The following is a 17,279-nucleotide window of genomic DNA, read 5'->3' on the forward strand; positions in this document are numbered from 1 at the left end:
TGTCTACACTAGTTGGTACGGTAAAATGAACGGATGCAGGATGGCGCATTCAAAGACTTGCAAAATGGGACAGTTAATATTTCATTTAGTTTTTATTGTATAAAGTGTCAGTGGTAAGCGGTATTATGTTGTTTAATATTAATGTGTGCAAGACACTGAGCGAGGAAGAGCAGTTTGTACAACCTTTGCCAAATTGAGATGTATCGTTTGTCTTCAAGAATGAATTTAAGGAATAGGATTTGCAAGCTGACACTTCATTTGGAACAAAACCTGCAGATAAAGTGCTACTAATAGACAACTTCATAATAGTAATTATTATGCCAAATAAGATCACCCCATGAATTTGGAAATGGCTAAGACATTGCTAACATAGTCTTCACGGGTCCGAGAGAAATTCACCCCCAAAATACTTTTCAAAAAGGCAAAGAACTGTACAGAGCATGTTAGGTTTATTTACTTCCAAAAATCAATAAAACAATTAAAAAGTGGACTATTCCAGGCAAGGGCGTAGGTTTGGTCTCAACATTGGTAGGGACGCTATAACAGCATAACCTCCATGTACACTTTTTGCTGGGGACGGGACATTAATAAGACCACACAGATTGGGTACATTTCTCAAATATAGCTCAAATATAGCTGGTTCCTACATAAAAATGAAAAAAAGGTTTCAAAATGCTTCATATAAAGGAAAATTACAGCGGTTGTGTTTTTGTTTTTTGGGGGGGTGGGGAGGGGGTTTAAAAAAATGTGCATCGGCTGCAAATAATTTTTTTTTTTTAATGATGAGATAGAAAATACATACATTTTAATTAGGGAATAAATGCACAAAATGCAGTTGGAAGAACGTTAACAGTAGAAAAAGTATAGGAGGACACGTCACTAAACAGCTTTCTACTCGAGTTTTACAGGTTAGCAAGTTCACACGGTTTAATGTTATGCTAACTCTTATGCAGGTCGGACTTTCAGTTGCAAAATTAGTGGTGCGTTCCCACCCTCACAACATCTTTTTACATTACTTAAAATGGCTGCTGCTGGCCGAAAAAAAAACCTTCTAATATCCCTCCTCTTCAAAGGGTCGGAGGAGGTGGCATGTCGACATGTATTTCTGTTGGGATTGTGTGAATGTGGGGGTTCTAGTCATGAGCCAATCAAACGTGCGTTTGAAGGGGTGAAAAAAATGGACCAGCAAATTCAGCAAGTGAAAAGGGGTAAATGTAAGTCTGAACATAATGTAGTGTCAATTCTATCCTTACCACTTATGGGAAGACAATCTAAATTACCTATATAACTGAACTCATTATATAATGCAAATAAGGTTGCTTAAAAGTTGGTGGGTACAATTTGAGCATCCCTGAGAGTTGCTGGTGTAATGTCCCTACTGTCCCTATGCAAACCTACGCCCTTGATTCCAGGTCGGATAATGATATTCATGGAGAAGCTGCATATGTGGATTTCTTCTTGTTGCCTTTGTCATTTCTCCATGTTAGTTACTTTCATAACACTTTTAATTTTATTACAAAAACAGTTATACAATGTAAGATGACATATTTTTCTTCACCATGCGACAAGCTTTTAACTAATGTGGGAATTATTGCAGTGAGTAAAGTCTACAGAAAAATCCTGCTCAATTTCAAACTGATGATTGTTTTGCAACTTCTAATGTTGAGCTTGACTTGGATTGACTTTCTCTTTAATGGGTATTGTGATATACAAATCAAAGGAAGAGCAATTGGGGGGAAAAAAATAAGTTTTCCAAGATGCGAATATTTACATGACGGACGAGAATGCTACAACATGCAAAAGAGAGACAACGACCAAACTGAAAGTGGACCTTTGCTTCCACCTTGTGTAAAGCTATAGTAATCAAGAGCGATTCCATTCAAAAAAAAAACAAACAAAAAAACTAAAGGTCAAAACTGTACAATAAAAAACACGTTTCAGAGGATTAGTATGACTGACTGTGACAGTAGAGATCTGAAATGCACTAACTTATACACACAATTATTTAAATGAACATGAAATTTACTTCTGAATAAAAAGTGCTTCTTGTTTGTACATTCTTGAACCAAACCCTTTTAAATAGCTCAACTTCTTTGGTTCCACTGAATTTCCTGATTTGGCTTTGATAACAATAAACAGATTAGCCTTCATTGATTTTCTTCTTGAAGCAATGGCTGTGGAAAAATGAGAGAACACAGTTGAGATCAGACACTTTTAAAGAAGTGAATCACTTGTGATGTTAAACTCACCGTGTAGGACATATCTACAGATGGATTTTCTGGCCGCTGCCACTCATGATTAGTCAGAATCTTGATGACAACTAAGCCGAAAGCTATAATTAAGACTCCTAATGAATTTCCCAACAAGGCCTCAGCAGGAAGTTGAGAATATGGCTTAGACCCATTGACATTTCCTTTCCTGTAAAACATTTAATATCATTAAAATCATCATTTCTAAAGGAAATGATATGGGCAACTAAATGGAGCAGGGGTACTTACAGAACAAAGAAAAGTTTTTCGTTAATGCCGGAGATACAGGCTGCAATGCTAAGTGTCAGTAAACTCCCTCCAAACCAGACATGTTGGGGTTTCAGGAGCTTGCGCAATGGACCAGGGGAACAGGGAAGGAGGAAGACTACCATCCCTGCAGCCCACTAAACAAAGACACATATTCCAGAATAATGCTAAAGAATTGTACAGTTCAAGTCGTCCCATGAAATACACATATTTCCGCAAAATTGTTAAGGTAAGTAGCTTGTGGTCTCGATATGACTCCTCCAATGATAATGGCAATGATATTCAGACTAGAAGTGCACGATAATTATCGGTCCGATAATAGGAATTATGACTTCATCCCAATAAATCCGTTAACATAATTTATCGGCCCGATAATATATAATAGTTTTGGCACGGTTTCTGGGATTGGGATGTGTGCGTTTGTTTTGACTCCTGTTTTGCTAGTATGCAAAGTTTTGTTACTATTCTAGAGACCGTATTTTTCCATCACTGAGTGATAAACCTTACTACTGCAATTAGCAAATGTTTGCATTTTACAGTGTTATGTTTACAAGTTCTTCAAAGGCCTTTTAGTTATTGACTTGCCTGTTTGCTGTCCTATAATTGCCAGGTTAAGAAAGTTGTTTCATGGACCAAGACCGCAAAAGTTGCACCAAATGTTTTATCTCCTGACAAAGCACAATACCTTTTGGGTTTATGTATAAGATCAGTGCTCATTTTTCAGTGGAACACATCGTCGATGATATTGACTGATCGTGATTGACTGAAATTAAATTTATTTGAAAAAAATAAATATGGGCACTTTATTTGAAGTCAAAACTCTTCTTGTCTTTGTTTTGTCCATTATAACAATGTTCATGTCATCATGAAAATTCTGATTGGCGATGGGGCGGCGTAGGGTTGGTCGCCAACGGGCTTACACTCACAAGGGACTCACACGATTACTGGGTTTCTAGATCACAGAGCTGATTTGTGTACACTCTACTCCTTTCAATCATTTAGCTTATAGATGTCCCCCACCCTCGTCCCCCTCTTTCCGTGGTCAACAGGCCCCCCACATGGTGTCAACCGGAAATACATCTAGCTGACGATAGCACCAACATATTAGTAGTTAGTCTAGATGTTCAATGTATTTCTTGTTGTTTTTCTTTATTCTCTTTTGTTTTTTTTTTCTTCTGTTCCCCCATAACCCCTTCCTTTTCGCTGCTTTGTCATAATAAACGAGGTATGTTGAATGATCACAATGGGAGTATGTCAGACTCTCAATGTGAAACATTAAAACTGTTCAGACCATCAGGGCTCTTAGACTTCCATTCTCCGTGACAAACAGCTGAACAGGACAGGTTTAAAAAAAAAAAAAAAAGAAGAAGAAGAAAATTCTGATTAGGCCAAAGCAGAAGTTGCGCTAGACTTTTTCGTTGTCTGTCATTTTGACTGACAATGTCATAAAAATCCGGTCATAATCTATTTTTACCCGTCACTTACATTTTTAAAATGATAATAATGACATATTCAATAGTATTTAGTTTTCATTCATTTTTAATTAATATTCTGTCCGAACAAGCTTAACAAGAGGCAAACAGACAGCGGAGTGTACCAATCAGCGACGAGCAGACGTGCCGTTAGCAAAGCGACGAGGGCAGGACGAAGGACTTGCGCGCGGAAGTAAACATACGAGGGGAACGGAGTTTATTCAACATGGCTAGCGCGAGACAGACTGTTGTCAATGACTCGTGTCGATGTATTTTAGCTCATTTAAAACTGAATTTATCGCGGATTGGAACATATTCTCGGCTCTCCCGTTCGCCATCCGTGTTGTTATAGAGCCGACTTTCGGCGCGCAAGAGTGACCTTGCTCGTGAAGAACACGTCACGCAAATAAACAAATCTGATTTGTCGATTGATTTTGTACCTACTCGAGAGACTGTGTCCCAGACTTTTCTCTCAGTGTTTGAAAAATACAGGGAGAACAGTCTGGCCGTGCCAGGCAAACACTCAGTTGCCTTGACATTTTTCCGAGTAAGGCCAACGACGTCACGCATCAATAGAGACAATAGCTAATTAATATGCTCACTCGCCACCCTGTGGTCTGAGGTGTGAATTGCAACCTGTCAAATTGACAGATGGACCATTTTTTTCCGTCACCGTTTTAAAAAACCGGTCAACGACGGAAAATATTCGGTTAACGCGACCCCTGGGCCAAAGTCAAATCTATACTAAATCCACCACTAGTATTTTTGACCTACAAGTGTTCAAAAACTCGGGTGAATATAGATTTAAAACTTGTATATATATTATCGGTTATCGTATCGATATCGGCCTTGAGGAGAAGGAAGTTATCGATATCGGAATCGGTTTCAAAAAATGGATATCGTGCATCCCTAATTCAGACTTAAGTCATGGCGAGTTAGTTTAAATATCACCATATTTTCTTAGTAGTAAAAGCAATGTATATTTCATGTTTCTGTAAGAGTTTTACCTGTGTTGCAAAGAGAGCTACAGTTGCGATTCCAATCCAGCTATGCAGTGAGTATAAATTTGGGATGTTCGCTGCATTGTGATTGCCAAAAACAGCACAAAGTCCAATCACCGAAAGTATCAGTGAAATGAGCATAACCACTGCATGCAGCAGCTTCCAAGGAAGTTTATTCTGTCCCCAAGTCAGGGGGACCCGGTACAACACAGCTCCTGAGGGGAAGAGCATTGTTTTCTGTTTAAAACACACCCACAGATACACCCGCACAAACACATTGGACATCTATTGACTGCTGAGCAGGGAGGGTTTAACAGTGAATAATCACTGCTGACGCCAATCAGTTCAATTGGATTGGACATATATCACAGTCAATGGAAGTGAATGAGTAGAAAATATTTGAGCAGTTAATCCCCCTTCTAAGAGTATGCCAGTCCGACTCTGAAACTGATTATTTTAATTTAAATAATTCATCCCTATGGGAAAAATGTATTGTGAAAATTGAAGTCAACCAGCGTCAAAGAAAGGATTGTGGTTAATTTAGGAAGCTACTCCCTGCAGTATACTCTGCATAATAAAGACCAGAATTTAGCATCGGGGATCCTGTTTTCCACAATTAACAGCATTAAGAGTGGGTAGATGGATGTCTGTAGGGCATTGCTGCAGTTGTATGCGAATATTGACATATTACAAAGAGCGTCACCACAGCAGCAGGTGCATGCTAATGGTGCAGTTGCTCTCAAATGAATTCCTCTCATTATCTGAAGCACTTTCTCGGAAAAAAACATTTTCATGCTATTATGTCTGTGTGTGTGTGTGTGTGTGTGTGTGTGTGTGTGTGTGTGTGTGTGTGTGTGTGTGTGTGTGTGTGCGTGTGCGTGTGTCTGTCTCTCTGCCTGCCTGTCCGTCCGTCTGTCTAAATTGAATAAAAACAATGATGTAGCAGTTTGGTTGTGTGCCCATTTTTTATGAACTGACCACAATGGTCTTTACTTTCTTGTCTAATGGACCCATTTTGTGCCAGTCAGTATCCAGTATGACCACCTCAGACAATAAAACAAAATTCCTTTACATAGAGCAGGGGTCGGGAACCTATGGCTCGGGAGCCAGATCTGGCTCTTTTGACGGCTGCATCTGGCTCGTAGACAAATCTTTATTACCTCATTCACTCCCAGCCATTTTCACCAGAGCAAGGCCCTTCACTCCTGGCCATTTTACTGGATTTTTGACTGATTTTGCAAGGCCCACAGAAAATTCTGTTCTATTGCTATATAAACATGGAACCCACCAAAAGAAAGATTAGACTCTCTTCTTTCAGCAGAAAAAAAGTTCATATCTTTTTCCATTCTTTAGAAATCAGCATTAGAAAATAGCTTAGTTTGAGCAATTTTCCAATTTCTGATGAAAAAAACTGAGAAAATGGGCTTTTTGTAAACGCATACATTTCAAACATAACTTTGACTTTAACACAGCTATTTTTTGCATCAGTTACATCCCAAACATCTGAATAACGTTTTCCTTTTACAAAATATCATAAAGAACCAGACAAATAGCGCTTTGATAGCAAAGTAACAATTTATTTACACGTGACTACTGAGAGATGACGCAGTTGTCACTGAGATGACACCGTTGTCGCTGTGTCAGCCGTGTAAACTTTTCCCCCATCGTTGTTTGTCTCACAAAGATGGATTATTTTTGGGTCTCTGCAGGGTTTGTTCGGCGAGCCCGCTGCACTAGTTGTCCCAGTCGTTTTGCTCTGTCGTCCAGCGCCTGGCATACCAGGCGTACTCTCAGTACTTTTGCTCGGTCGTCCGTCGCCTGGCATCAAGCCGCCAGCGCTCCGACCGTGCTGCCCGGCCGTTCACTGCTGTTGAATCGGGTTGCGGGTTTTACAAAATGCGCTACTGCCCTCCAGTGGCCAGTTTTATTGCTTTAAAATGCGTTTTGAGCTTTGCGCTTTGTTTTTCAGATAGATCGGAAGCTCTAGATGCTTCTTGTAAAAAAAAAAAAAAAAAAACGCAAAATACTTAGAAATATGTTTTTGGAACTGTGAAGCATTAAAAAATAGAACGTATTTATACGTTTCTGGGAGAAAATGAGTTCAAGGGAAAAAAAAAAAAAAAGTTTCGTTATACGTGCATTGCTCGAAAATGGCGACAGTCACCGGTGACTAGAAAGCCGGTTCACAGTCATTTTTGTGGGAAAGTGGCAAATATACATGTCGTTGTGTCTATCTATTTATCTATCCATCAATCGCATAGACAACGCAGATGAGGCAGAGACACTGTTCAATTGGGGTTGCCGTATTTTGCTGTTGAAAATAGCAGCCGATGTTCACATGTGCAAGAGATCAGGACGTAAACTTCCCTCGTTTTCAGTTTCATTTTCCATGTAGTTAGAAACCCTTTTGAGAAGATGGCCAAAAGAAAAAAAGACGAGTATCATACTTTTCAGCAGGACATATGGACATAAACGGACCCCGTTTTTTTCTCTCGCTTTGGATGAGTCAACAGATGAGCTATTCATCCCAGTTCAGTGTGATTGCAAGGTTTTGACTATGAAAGGGACAACAACAGGGGAAGATTTATTTAAGTCCTTCACTGAGTTCGCTAAAGAAAAAAATCTACCGATGGATAAACTTGTTTCGGTGTGCACTGGTTGTGCTCAGTGCATAAGTTTCTCAATGCCTGCATTAAGCTTAACCCCACCAAGTATCAATCAGACTACAAAGCCATCAACAAAACCAATGCAGCACAAGAAGTCGCATTAATGGTAAGAAATACTCATCGTTTAGTATCAGCATAACAATGTTATTAAAAAGAATTCAGAGACTTATTGTATTTTAAAAGTGTTGAAATAACATAAAAGCCACAAATTACTTGTATTTTTAGTTTTAAACATATTGTATGGCTTCTCACAGAATTACATTTAAAAACATGTGGTGTTTATGGCTCTCTCAGCCAAAAAGGTTCCCGACCCCTAGCATAGAGTTATCAGTCGCATCACCTCACGTTGTCGCATGATAATGTGACACCATATGATGCCAAGACATTGTATGCACACAAAATCCTGGTATCTGAAAACATTTTACTTATTCGATGTCAGTGCCTTTATGGAATTGGACGTGCATCATTAATTAATAGTCTGAGTGAAGAAAAGAGTTGTAAAAACGAAATGAAATAGTGTATGAACTCAATTTGAAATTAGAAAAAAACTCTACTCACCATTGCCATAGAGGACCAGCATACCAGTTACCATCAGGACTGGGTGCCAGTTGAACTGAAGGGAAGAACCGTCCCAGGCGAAACCACCACGCCACTGGCTGCTCCACAATGATACAGTCACCACACAGGCCAAACCTAAGCATATGCACATACAGTGCCATATGTAGAAGTAGGAAGTGGATGTCATCCTGGAGAAACTTGCAGACTGAGATAAAACGGGAAGAATATTGTGAATATTATGCAAACGTCATACCACAGTTTCACTTCCTGCTTTACTCAGAAACATTTTATGTGCATTATGTCAGTTCCACAGACATGAAAATGGGTCAGGGGTTAAAAAGGTGAGAACGGTGTGGAGGAAATATGTTCCGGTACACTGTACAACCCAACAAAATATTGAGCTCTGTCGACCCACACTGTGTTTCAGCAGGGCCGTGCAGAGACCGGTGGAGGGGCGGGTGCTCGTAGATCAAAAGGGGCACATGAACAAGTAATTAATACACCTTAAAACAACATAACTTCAATTTTAACCATCTTTAGATAATAATTGGCTGCAACTGTGACATACTTTAATTGGGAGGGGGCAACAGTGAATAGAAATCAACACTGTCATCAACACTTTCTGGCTGTGACTCAGTCTGCCTCTTTTCTTCCTTCAACCTTTGCATCAAAACTTCCTTCCTTAACTTGTTCACCTGAGAACAAACCACATCAGATGGTCACTGACCTACCAACAGCAAAGTTAAGTTTTCTCAAAACTATGATTTAATTATTATCCATACTTAACAACTCTAGCACTTAATAATTAATAAAGCAATGGCATAAAATCTTATAGAAAAATAACATGTAATTGTGTTTATAATTCTATTTTATACCCGACTATCCTTGCAAATTTCTTACCAAGTGTGCTATTCACCCAGCTGATGAGGTATCCACTGCCATTAGCAGCTTCATCCAACTTTTTTTTTTTTTTAATCCTCAATCTCCTTTCCTTACAAGGCATATCTATATAATGAATATAAATCTTAAAAAAAAAAAAAAAAATCTGACTCCCCGGTGGCTTTTATTTTTAAAGCTTTCTGAATTTCTTTCTCTCTTAATAACTATGGAGGTAGATTTGTGTCTTTATTATTCAATCAAAAAAAAAAAAAAGTTGCTTCAATCAAAAACAAAGTTGCTTCAATCAAAATATATATTTTTAATCCCCCCCCCCCCCCCCCCCCCCAAAAAAAAAGTGTTTTTGATTGCAAAAATAAATTTGAGACAAAACAGCATTTGAAAACTATTTTTCTTGATTGAAACTACTTTTTTCCATTGAAGTAATGTTGTTTGCGTTTGGGCCACATTTTGGCTAGGACATTTGTGTCTTTATTATTATCAATCAAAAATAAGTTCCTTTAAAAAAAAAAAAAACTCACTTAAATTAAAAAAAAAAAAAAAAAAAAATCAATCATAGAAAAGTTTGCACATGTGTCAATCATCGTTTCACAAAATGAGCAGCCTCAGAGTGTTTGAGTAGACTCACTATGAAGCATTTAATAAAGCCAAGCATTTTCTTACTACTTTGTTCTTGTTTAAAAATAATTCGGTGGGGCAGTAACATGTTTAAAACTTATCATAATTATTACATTTTGAAGTACTTAAAAATCATTTATAAATGATATTTTGGGGGGGGGGGGGGGGGGGGGGGGGTGTGAAAAAAACATGTCTTATATATATCTTTTTTCCCCAATGTAAAATCTGAATAAATACATTGACCACGCACAAAAAAATTGAGGGGGGGGCGCTATTTCGTGGTTTTCACTTATTGCGGCGTGTTCTGGTCCCCACTAACCGCGAAAAACGAGGATCACTGTATTTCTGAAAAGCTTTAAAAGAATCATTCCCACCACTTGTTCGGCCGGTGTTGTGCCGACACTGGCCGTCAGCTCAAGTCCCAGCCGGAAATAACGCGTCTCAGGCGGACGACGGGCGCGATGCGAGGCGCCCCCCCTCCATCCGAGAGCATGCCGCTTAATTTGACTCAACAGTGCGTTTCTTCGTTTATATTACCGCTAATACACAAGCTTGACGCCAATTTAACGAGAGCTATTTTTTCACGGGAGATTTGGCTAGCTCTGTCAATGTTCAACGCAAGCTAGCAACGAATGGCAGTAACTTTATTATATCGCAAAATATGAAAACGATTGAAACCATTACTCACCAAATACAGGCAAGTGTGTATGCTGTGCTGTGGTCTGCCCCGGTGTGGATAAGGCCTGCTTTTTGTTTTCGCAGCTTTGCAATGCAACCAAAGGCTCTCCAAGCACTCCATGTACACAATAAGAGTGCGCGCGATTGGAATAATGGAACGCAGTTTGGGCCGATGATTGGCTCTCGTCAGCGAAGCATCTAGAATGATTTACTGACTGTCCAAGTGTCACTTTTTTAAAGGACCGATTTCTGAATTGCTCAGTTTACGTACTAAGTTGACATGATGGTAATAATAATAATAATAATTAAATAAAATCTCCAGAACCCCCCAGCCTCCCCAAAAAAGAATTTCTCCTCGGATCTACGCAATTCACGTAGGTCACACTTTTTGACTTCAAAACGGCGAATTTCGCCGAAAGGTGAGAGATTTTCATGCCTGGTTCCAACAAGTTATATATTGTAATGGACCCCTTTCTTGGACAAAAAAAAAAAAAAAAAGACTGTAGACCAACGTCTTGGAAAACAGTAAATGATCGCTGCAGCCCTGCCAATCAAAATGGATTGGAAATCTAGTGCTGTCACTGATACTGAAACATGAGCTTTCAAAGCTGGTCCTCCTATATTAAATTAATTGGATGTGTAACTCTGTCAATGGCAGGCTATGAGTTGAATACCATTACAAAATAAATAAATAATTAAATAACTTTATAGTGTTGTCAGGGGCCTTAACCAAAGTGTATTTGTTTTCATTCGTTTTGTTTTCAAGTTTGTTTTCATTAACATATTATTACTTTAAAAGATTAAAAAGAATTGAGTGTTGTGGGCCATAACCAGATTGTATTTCTATTTGTATTCATTTTCCTTTCTATCAATAAGATAAGAGACGTGCGTGATAAACTGAACACTCCAAATTGCCCTAAACACGATGAGTGCGTGTACTTGATTGTCGTTGGTCTTGTTGTGGCCAGCAATTCAAGGTGTACCTATACCACGTCTACTGCCCATAGGTAGCTAGGATAGGCTCCAATACCCCCGCGAACCTTGTAAGGATAAGCAGCTCGGAAGATGAATGAAGGATATTGTTTGAATTAACATTTTATAAAAATATTTACTATACATTAACATTAAAAGCTACAATAATTAATAATAAAAAAATAGTAATTGATATTATAATTTTTTTTTTTTTTTTTTAAATGACACAAAATAGTCACTTGCCCTATAAAAGGGTAAACTCATTTGCTGCTATTGAAGTGATAAACATCAAATGCAATTTAAATGGAACAGCAGGCGGGCCCCAGTTTAAACAAAAAATAAAATAAAATCATTTAACCTCTAGCACCATAAATAGCAGCGAATAAGACAATCCATAGACTTCATAATTATATTGACGGGACACATCCGTCATACACTGCGCCACGCCTTTAAGTAGCGGGTCTGCCCACATCAAATGGAGTTATCCTCAAACACACGCATGCAGCGATCTAACGCTGGGTTTAGGTTGAAAAAGTACGAAAGCTGTACCACATACAAACAGGAAGGATTATCTCAGGAGTGATTTGTCCAAGGTAATTATTATATTTTTCGTACCATGTATGCATTTGAAAAGTTGTGAAAAAAATCTATGGGAGAAATTAGCCGCTACAGCATTGGCATCATAGTTCACAATATTTACGTAAATATTATAATATTATATAAAATTGACGTCCATACCTATATAGAGTTTAGGGAGTTAAGCATTTATTCACAAAATTTTCAACGTAAAAAGTACTTTGTCGCACTGCAGTGCTTAAAGGCTAGCAGCAGATTCGACATATTTTACGTAAAATAAATACTAACTGCCCGATTTTTTGCTTTTAACCAAGAATCGAGACTGTTTTACGTCCATATCCATAAAGATTTACCCAGATAGCAGAACAACATTGAATAAACATTGATTTTCCATCAAAATCATCAGTATGATTGACATCGAATTTTTCGACGTCAAGTGATGTTGAAACAATGTTGTTCTACGGTATTTCAGGGATGGTTGGGCTAACATTGTTTTATAGTTGATGAACTAATGTTGACAAATAGTTGATTTATGATTGACCGGAAATGTGATTGAAAATTTATTGAATTACGGATGAGGGGGCATTTGGTCGAAAACATAACATGATTCAGCGTTGTCCAATATTATTACTAATAATCGAAATGACGTTTAGGTTTTGTAAAGATTTCAACATTGAAACACCATTAGTTGAGGGTGCAAAAGTGACGCTGATTCAACAATATAAGATCGACAGCGGAATGTTGATCCAACATCTTTTCAACGACGGTCTGTTTTCTGGGGAGGGATTTAAGCATTTATCTCGCAGAAATTTCAACGTAAAAAGCTCTTTGTCACGGTTTCCACTCGGTCAGCTTTGACGGAGATAGGCCCCCTATTAATCAGCCCCGCGCCACGTGTCCCGTCAATATCATTATGAAGTCTATAGACAATCAGTTCTTAATGTAGATTAAGAAGACTACTGATACAGGCTCAGAGTTTAATTATTGAATACACTCCAAATTGTTATAAATCAGGGCTGTCAAAATTATCGCGTTAACGGGCGGTGATTATTATTTTTTAAATTAATCACATTAAAATATTTATTGCAATCAACGCATGCGCGAACAACCCGCGCATGCCGCTGCCTTGACTACAATGGCGCCATTTAATGTGTATTGAGAAGTCCAAAGGCAGAGACAAGTGAAGTGGGCAAAGGCATTCATTGAGCCTCACTATCAATTGATATAAGCTTTGTCGTCTCTACCACAAGAATTAAAAGTATTGGGGTGAGCAATGTGGGAAAGCATGACAGGAGATGATCATTTTCTTAACACCCTGTATTAAACACACGCAGGGAAGATATACCGTTGACAGCCACCACTCACAGTCATGGTTGCACAACTTCCCATCATGCATTTGGGCAGTTAAGAACGGTTAAGTCGCAACCAGTATCATTTAGTGAAATCACAACAAAAATTATATTCCTATCTCTCATAAAAAAATAATGTTCACAAAAAGAAAAGCACTCAATGCAAAGAGAACTGGCTATACCAATCAAATAGCTGTGCAAAATAATACTCAGTCACTCTATCCAAACATTTCGTTTCGCTCAACAAATACACTAGATGGCAATATTTAGTCACAATATACAAACTATCAAAATTACTATAACTTTACTCACATTTATCTTTAAGAAATACAAGTCTTTCTATCAGTGAATCTCTTTCACAGAAAGAAAGTTTATAATGTTAATGCATCTTGTGGATTTATTGTTATAATAAACAAATACAGTACTCATGTGCAGTATGTTGAATGTATACATCCGTCTTATCTTTCCATTCCAACAATAATTTACAGAAAAATATGGCATATTTTGGAGATGGTTTGAATTGCGATTAATTACGATTAATTAATTTTAAGCTGTGATTAACTCGATTAAAAATTTAATGGTTGACAGCCCTATTATAAATAGAATCTAAAACTGGTAAACAGAAATAATGATTCATAAACTTTGGTATACATTGACTTGTTGTTTGCCAGTTTAACTGATCAAATACGTGAAATGACGACAAAACAGATCAGTTACTACGTTCAAACGCAATTACTTTTAACTTAAATTGAACAAAACCATCATTCCTATTTGATTCATGTTCATTCATGAATGAGCCTTACCTTGTCAACAGAAGCTTTGAAACAGTTCAAGCTAGTGCTGCTACGCACAACTTTTTAAAATTAATCCATTTCCTGCACACATGATTCCTGGTTGATATTTGACCAGTATGTTTTGCTCTCACTTCATGTTTACTGTGTGGTGTGGTTTCAATTTCACGCTGGTGTGTATTGAAGACGCGAAGTGGAAAATAATCCGTGGTGAGTGAAGAGTCTGCGTCAACCTGGTGCATCTGCGACCTGAATAAATATTCAGACAGGGAAATTGTAAAAAGATAGTAAACAAACGTCCTCCTAAAATATGCCTACCTGAATTACACAAGTGCTATACAACAAATACTTAACCGTATTACAATGCAACAAATTAATAGTTTACCTATGTCAATATAGCAGATCATGGATGGTCAGTGTTGGTTACACAAAACAGTTCAACAATGACACTGACAAATGTCATTTCCTTATTGACTTCTTCCTACTTTCTCACCCTAGAGCACTGCCTGGTGGTCCGGAGATAAGCAAGTAGTCAGGTGACAAACATAAATACCGTTCAAGAGTGTGTTTTATCGTGATCGTGCGTGACATTGATAAGAATTAAGGCCAAAAAGAAAAAGAGGGTGATTTTACCATTAAATTAGCAGCCGGATTGAACTTATTGCCTACCACTGACAACGATTCAATTAATTTAAACGGTGAGGGACTGTCGGTGAATACTTATCTTTTAGTGCCATTGAATCATTTGATCAGTTATTTTCCATTGAACGATTGTTGCGAGACCTTACAATCAAAATAGAATGGACGTCTAGTGTTGTCATAGCAGTCAGTAAGTTCTTAAAAAAAAAAAAAATAAAATAAAAAAAAAAAAAGATGTTAAATATACAATATATATTTTAAAATGCAATATAGAAAACAAACATCAGTACAGTAGCTACATAAAAATGTTCAAACAGGATGACAAGTAGGGACGTGCAATTGCACATAGTGACAACGTACATTCCTTCAGCGCCACCTAGAGACGATTTATCTAAATGCTCCATCACCATCTGACCTGGAGTTGACCTGGGGACCATTTCACGCAAGATGCAGAGACATTTAGAATGTGTCTTAATTGATTTTGAGTCCTTTTCACTTCGTACATCTATCATAAAGCAGTACCTGGATTCTTATGCAGTATATCTATCTTGATATACAGTACAGAAATGTGAAATTGGGAATCATGGGGCAGAACTTGTAAATCAGAAAATCACCACAAATATCAAAAATTGTATTTTCGGTGGACTTTACTGTAACTACATCCTTTTTCTTGTTGTAGTCATTATTATGAGTGAAGCCGGATCTTTATTTGACAAGTTAGTTATTTCTTGTTCTATTTAATTTTTTTAAAGTTCCGCTAAGAGACATCAAAGTCCATAGCCATAGCCATGCAAGTGCAAGTCTATTTTTTGACTAATTGAACCTTTGACACACAAAAAATAAAAGCTACTGGCCTTATCTAAATGGCACGATAATCACGACCGCCATCAAAATCAGTCCTCATTCAATCAAAACTATCACACTAGCAACACCACAACTGTTGGTGAATTGAATTTAATAGAAAATGGCGGAAAACACAGACAAGACTGAAAAAGCAGTTTCTGCTCTTGCACTCCTCTTTAAAAGAAACTGCTGTATTTTAAGCCAAAACAACTGTTGTGTTTGATAGAACAATATGTCTATGTGCTGCCATAGCAGATTCATGGCTCATGAAGCCCCCGAACTATTTTGAATTTGCCCGTTTTCCCCTGAAAACCCCCATTTACAGACGTCCCGCAACCGCTTTTGTTCACCCAGCCATAAAACGAAGGTAAGTAATTATATTTATTATTCATAATGTCCGTCATTTTCGCTTAGAATCAATAATTGATGCCTAATATTTCATTTTAAAAAAAAAGACTTAAAAAAAATTATAAACAAATGACATCACAATGAAAAAAATGCGTCTGTAAAAAAAAAAGTCACGATATCTACCTCATAACTACAGCTTAACCCTTTAATGCCAGCAATATGAAGCAATTGTCTGAGAATCCCAAAATTGGAAAAATAATGTCCTAATGAAACCTTTTTTTTCAAATTTGCAAAAAGAAAAGTCAAAATAAATATGTGTAATAAGCGCTCAGATATCTATAACCCTTGCTAAATGCTGTTTGTTTTTTTCATGGAACCTGCAGATGCATGTGTTGACTTGCATCCATCATTTTTTTTTCAAAAAGAAATGTCAAAATTCTGAATTTCTCTCAAAATCATGAAAATTTAGGTGTATCAAATGTGATACGTTTGGCAATATAGGGTTAATTGTATTTTTTTTTTTTTGTTACTGTCGCATTTTCTCCGATATATTAGATGACAAATAATCGATCCAAACAAAGAAAAATTGGGGAAAAAAAAACATTTAAAGGGGTAAATATATGAAAAAGAAAATCTCGACCACTCCTTGATGTCTGCGATTTCTGCATCGCGACCCTTGTTATATTACCATGTTCACCCATAAAATCCAAAAAATCCAGCTGTGGCCATTCACAGCTGTGTCTTGACTCTCAGTGATACATGCTACATGGAGTTCATGGTTCGAAACAAGGCAAGTACGCGATAATATCTCGTTAAAGTCATGGCGTCTGTAATTCTGCTCTTGTGTGCTCTCACCTCCAGATAGGCTTTTGGTGTTTAAAATGTTTTTATCTTTTTTAAAATGCCCTCCTGTTCAAAAAATTTCTTCCCCCAGAAAATTGAGATTTTAAGCTTTCCAATGATGTATCACACGTGCATTTTGGACAATTTTGAAAGTTGGCTAAATTGGGGGTCTCAGAGCAGAACTTCAAGTCACCTGAGTGTTTTCCGCCATATATACGATTTCAAATATTATTTCATGTACATAGAACCTTTTATTATAATGTCTGCTTTCAGTTTTAATGGTGAACACAAAAAGAACCCTTGGATACAGATCAGATAATTCCCCCCAAAAAAACCAAAGGCAAACACGATTGCAGTACAACTCACATTTCTTTTAACATTCACCATCTCTTTTTGGCATGGAGATGTGACCAATTGTATAATCCAGATAACATTTTACAAGGGTTGAGCAATCAAAGTGAACCGATTGAACTGACGTGCAGCGTGAACAGGAAAAACAAAGACAAAAAAAA

At 37.5% G+C, this 17,279-nt stretch overlaps 1 protein-coding gene across 3 annotated transcripts; it reads right to left on the bottom strand.

The window, feature by feature from the left end:
- Positions 1 to 106: 106 nt before the first annotated feature.
- LOC130912967 (lysosomal membrane ascorbate-dependent ferrireductase CYB561A3) lies at positions 107 to 14,606 on the bottom strand. 3 transcript variants are annotated; one of them, XM_057831168.1, is made up of 8 exons: positions 14,480 to 14,520; positions 14,107 to 14,343; positions 8,782 to 8,908; positions 8,214 to 8,418; positions 4,996 to 5,204; positions 2,499 to 2,653; positions 2,250 to 2,418; positions 107 to 2,174 (listed from the first exon to the last, which is right to left on the bottom strand). In XM_057831168.1, the coding sequence occupies exons 3-8, from the start codon at positions 8,824 to 8,826 to the stop codon at positions 2,148 to 2,150; spliced, it is 810 nt and encodes a 269-aa protein (XP_057687151.1). In that variant the 5' UTR covers positions 8,827 to 8,908; positions 14,107 to 14,343; positions 14,480 to 14,520; the 3' UTR covers positions 107 to 2,147. The 3 variants fall into 3 exon arrangements, with proteins under 3 accessions (XP_057687151.1, XP_057687150.1, XP_057687152.1); XM_057831167.1 differs by lacking the exon at positions 8,782 to 8,908 and having other exon boundaries at positions 114 to 2,174; positions 14,229 to 14,343; positions 14,480 to 14,606; XM_057831169.1 differs by lacking the exon at positions 8,782 to 8,908 and having other exon boundaries at positions 115 to 2,174.
- Positions 14,607 to 17,279: the final 2,673 nt, after the last annotated feature.

The sequence above is a fragment of the Corythoichthys intestinalis genome, chromosome 3 (assembly GCF_030265065.1).
Source record: "Corythoichthys intestinalis isolate RoL2023-P3 chromosome 3, ASM3026506v1, whole genome shotgun sequence".
Taxonomy (NCBI): domain Eukaryota; kingdom Metazoa; phylum Chordata; class Actinopteri; order Syngnathiformes; family Syngnathidae; genus Corythoichthys; species Corythoichthys intestinalis.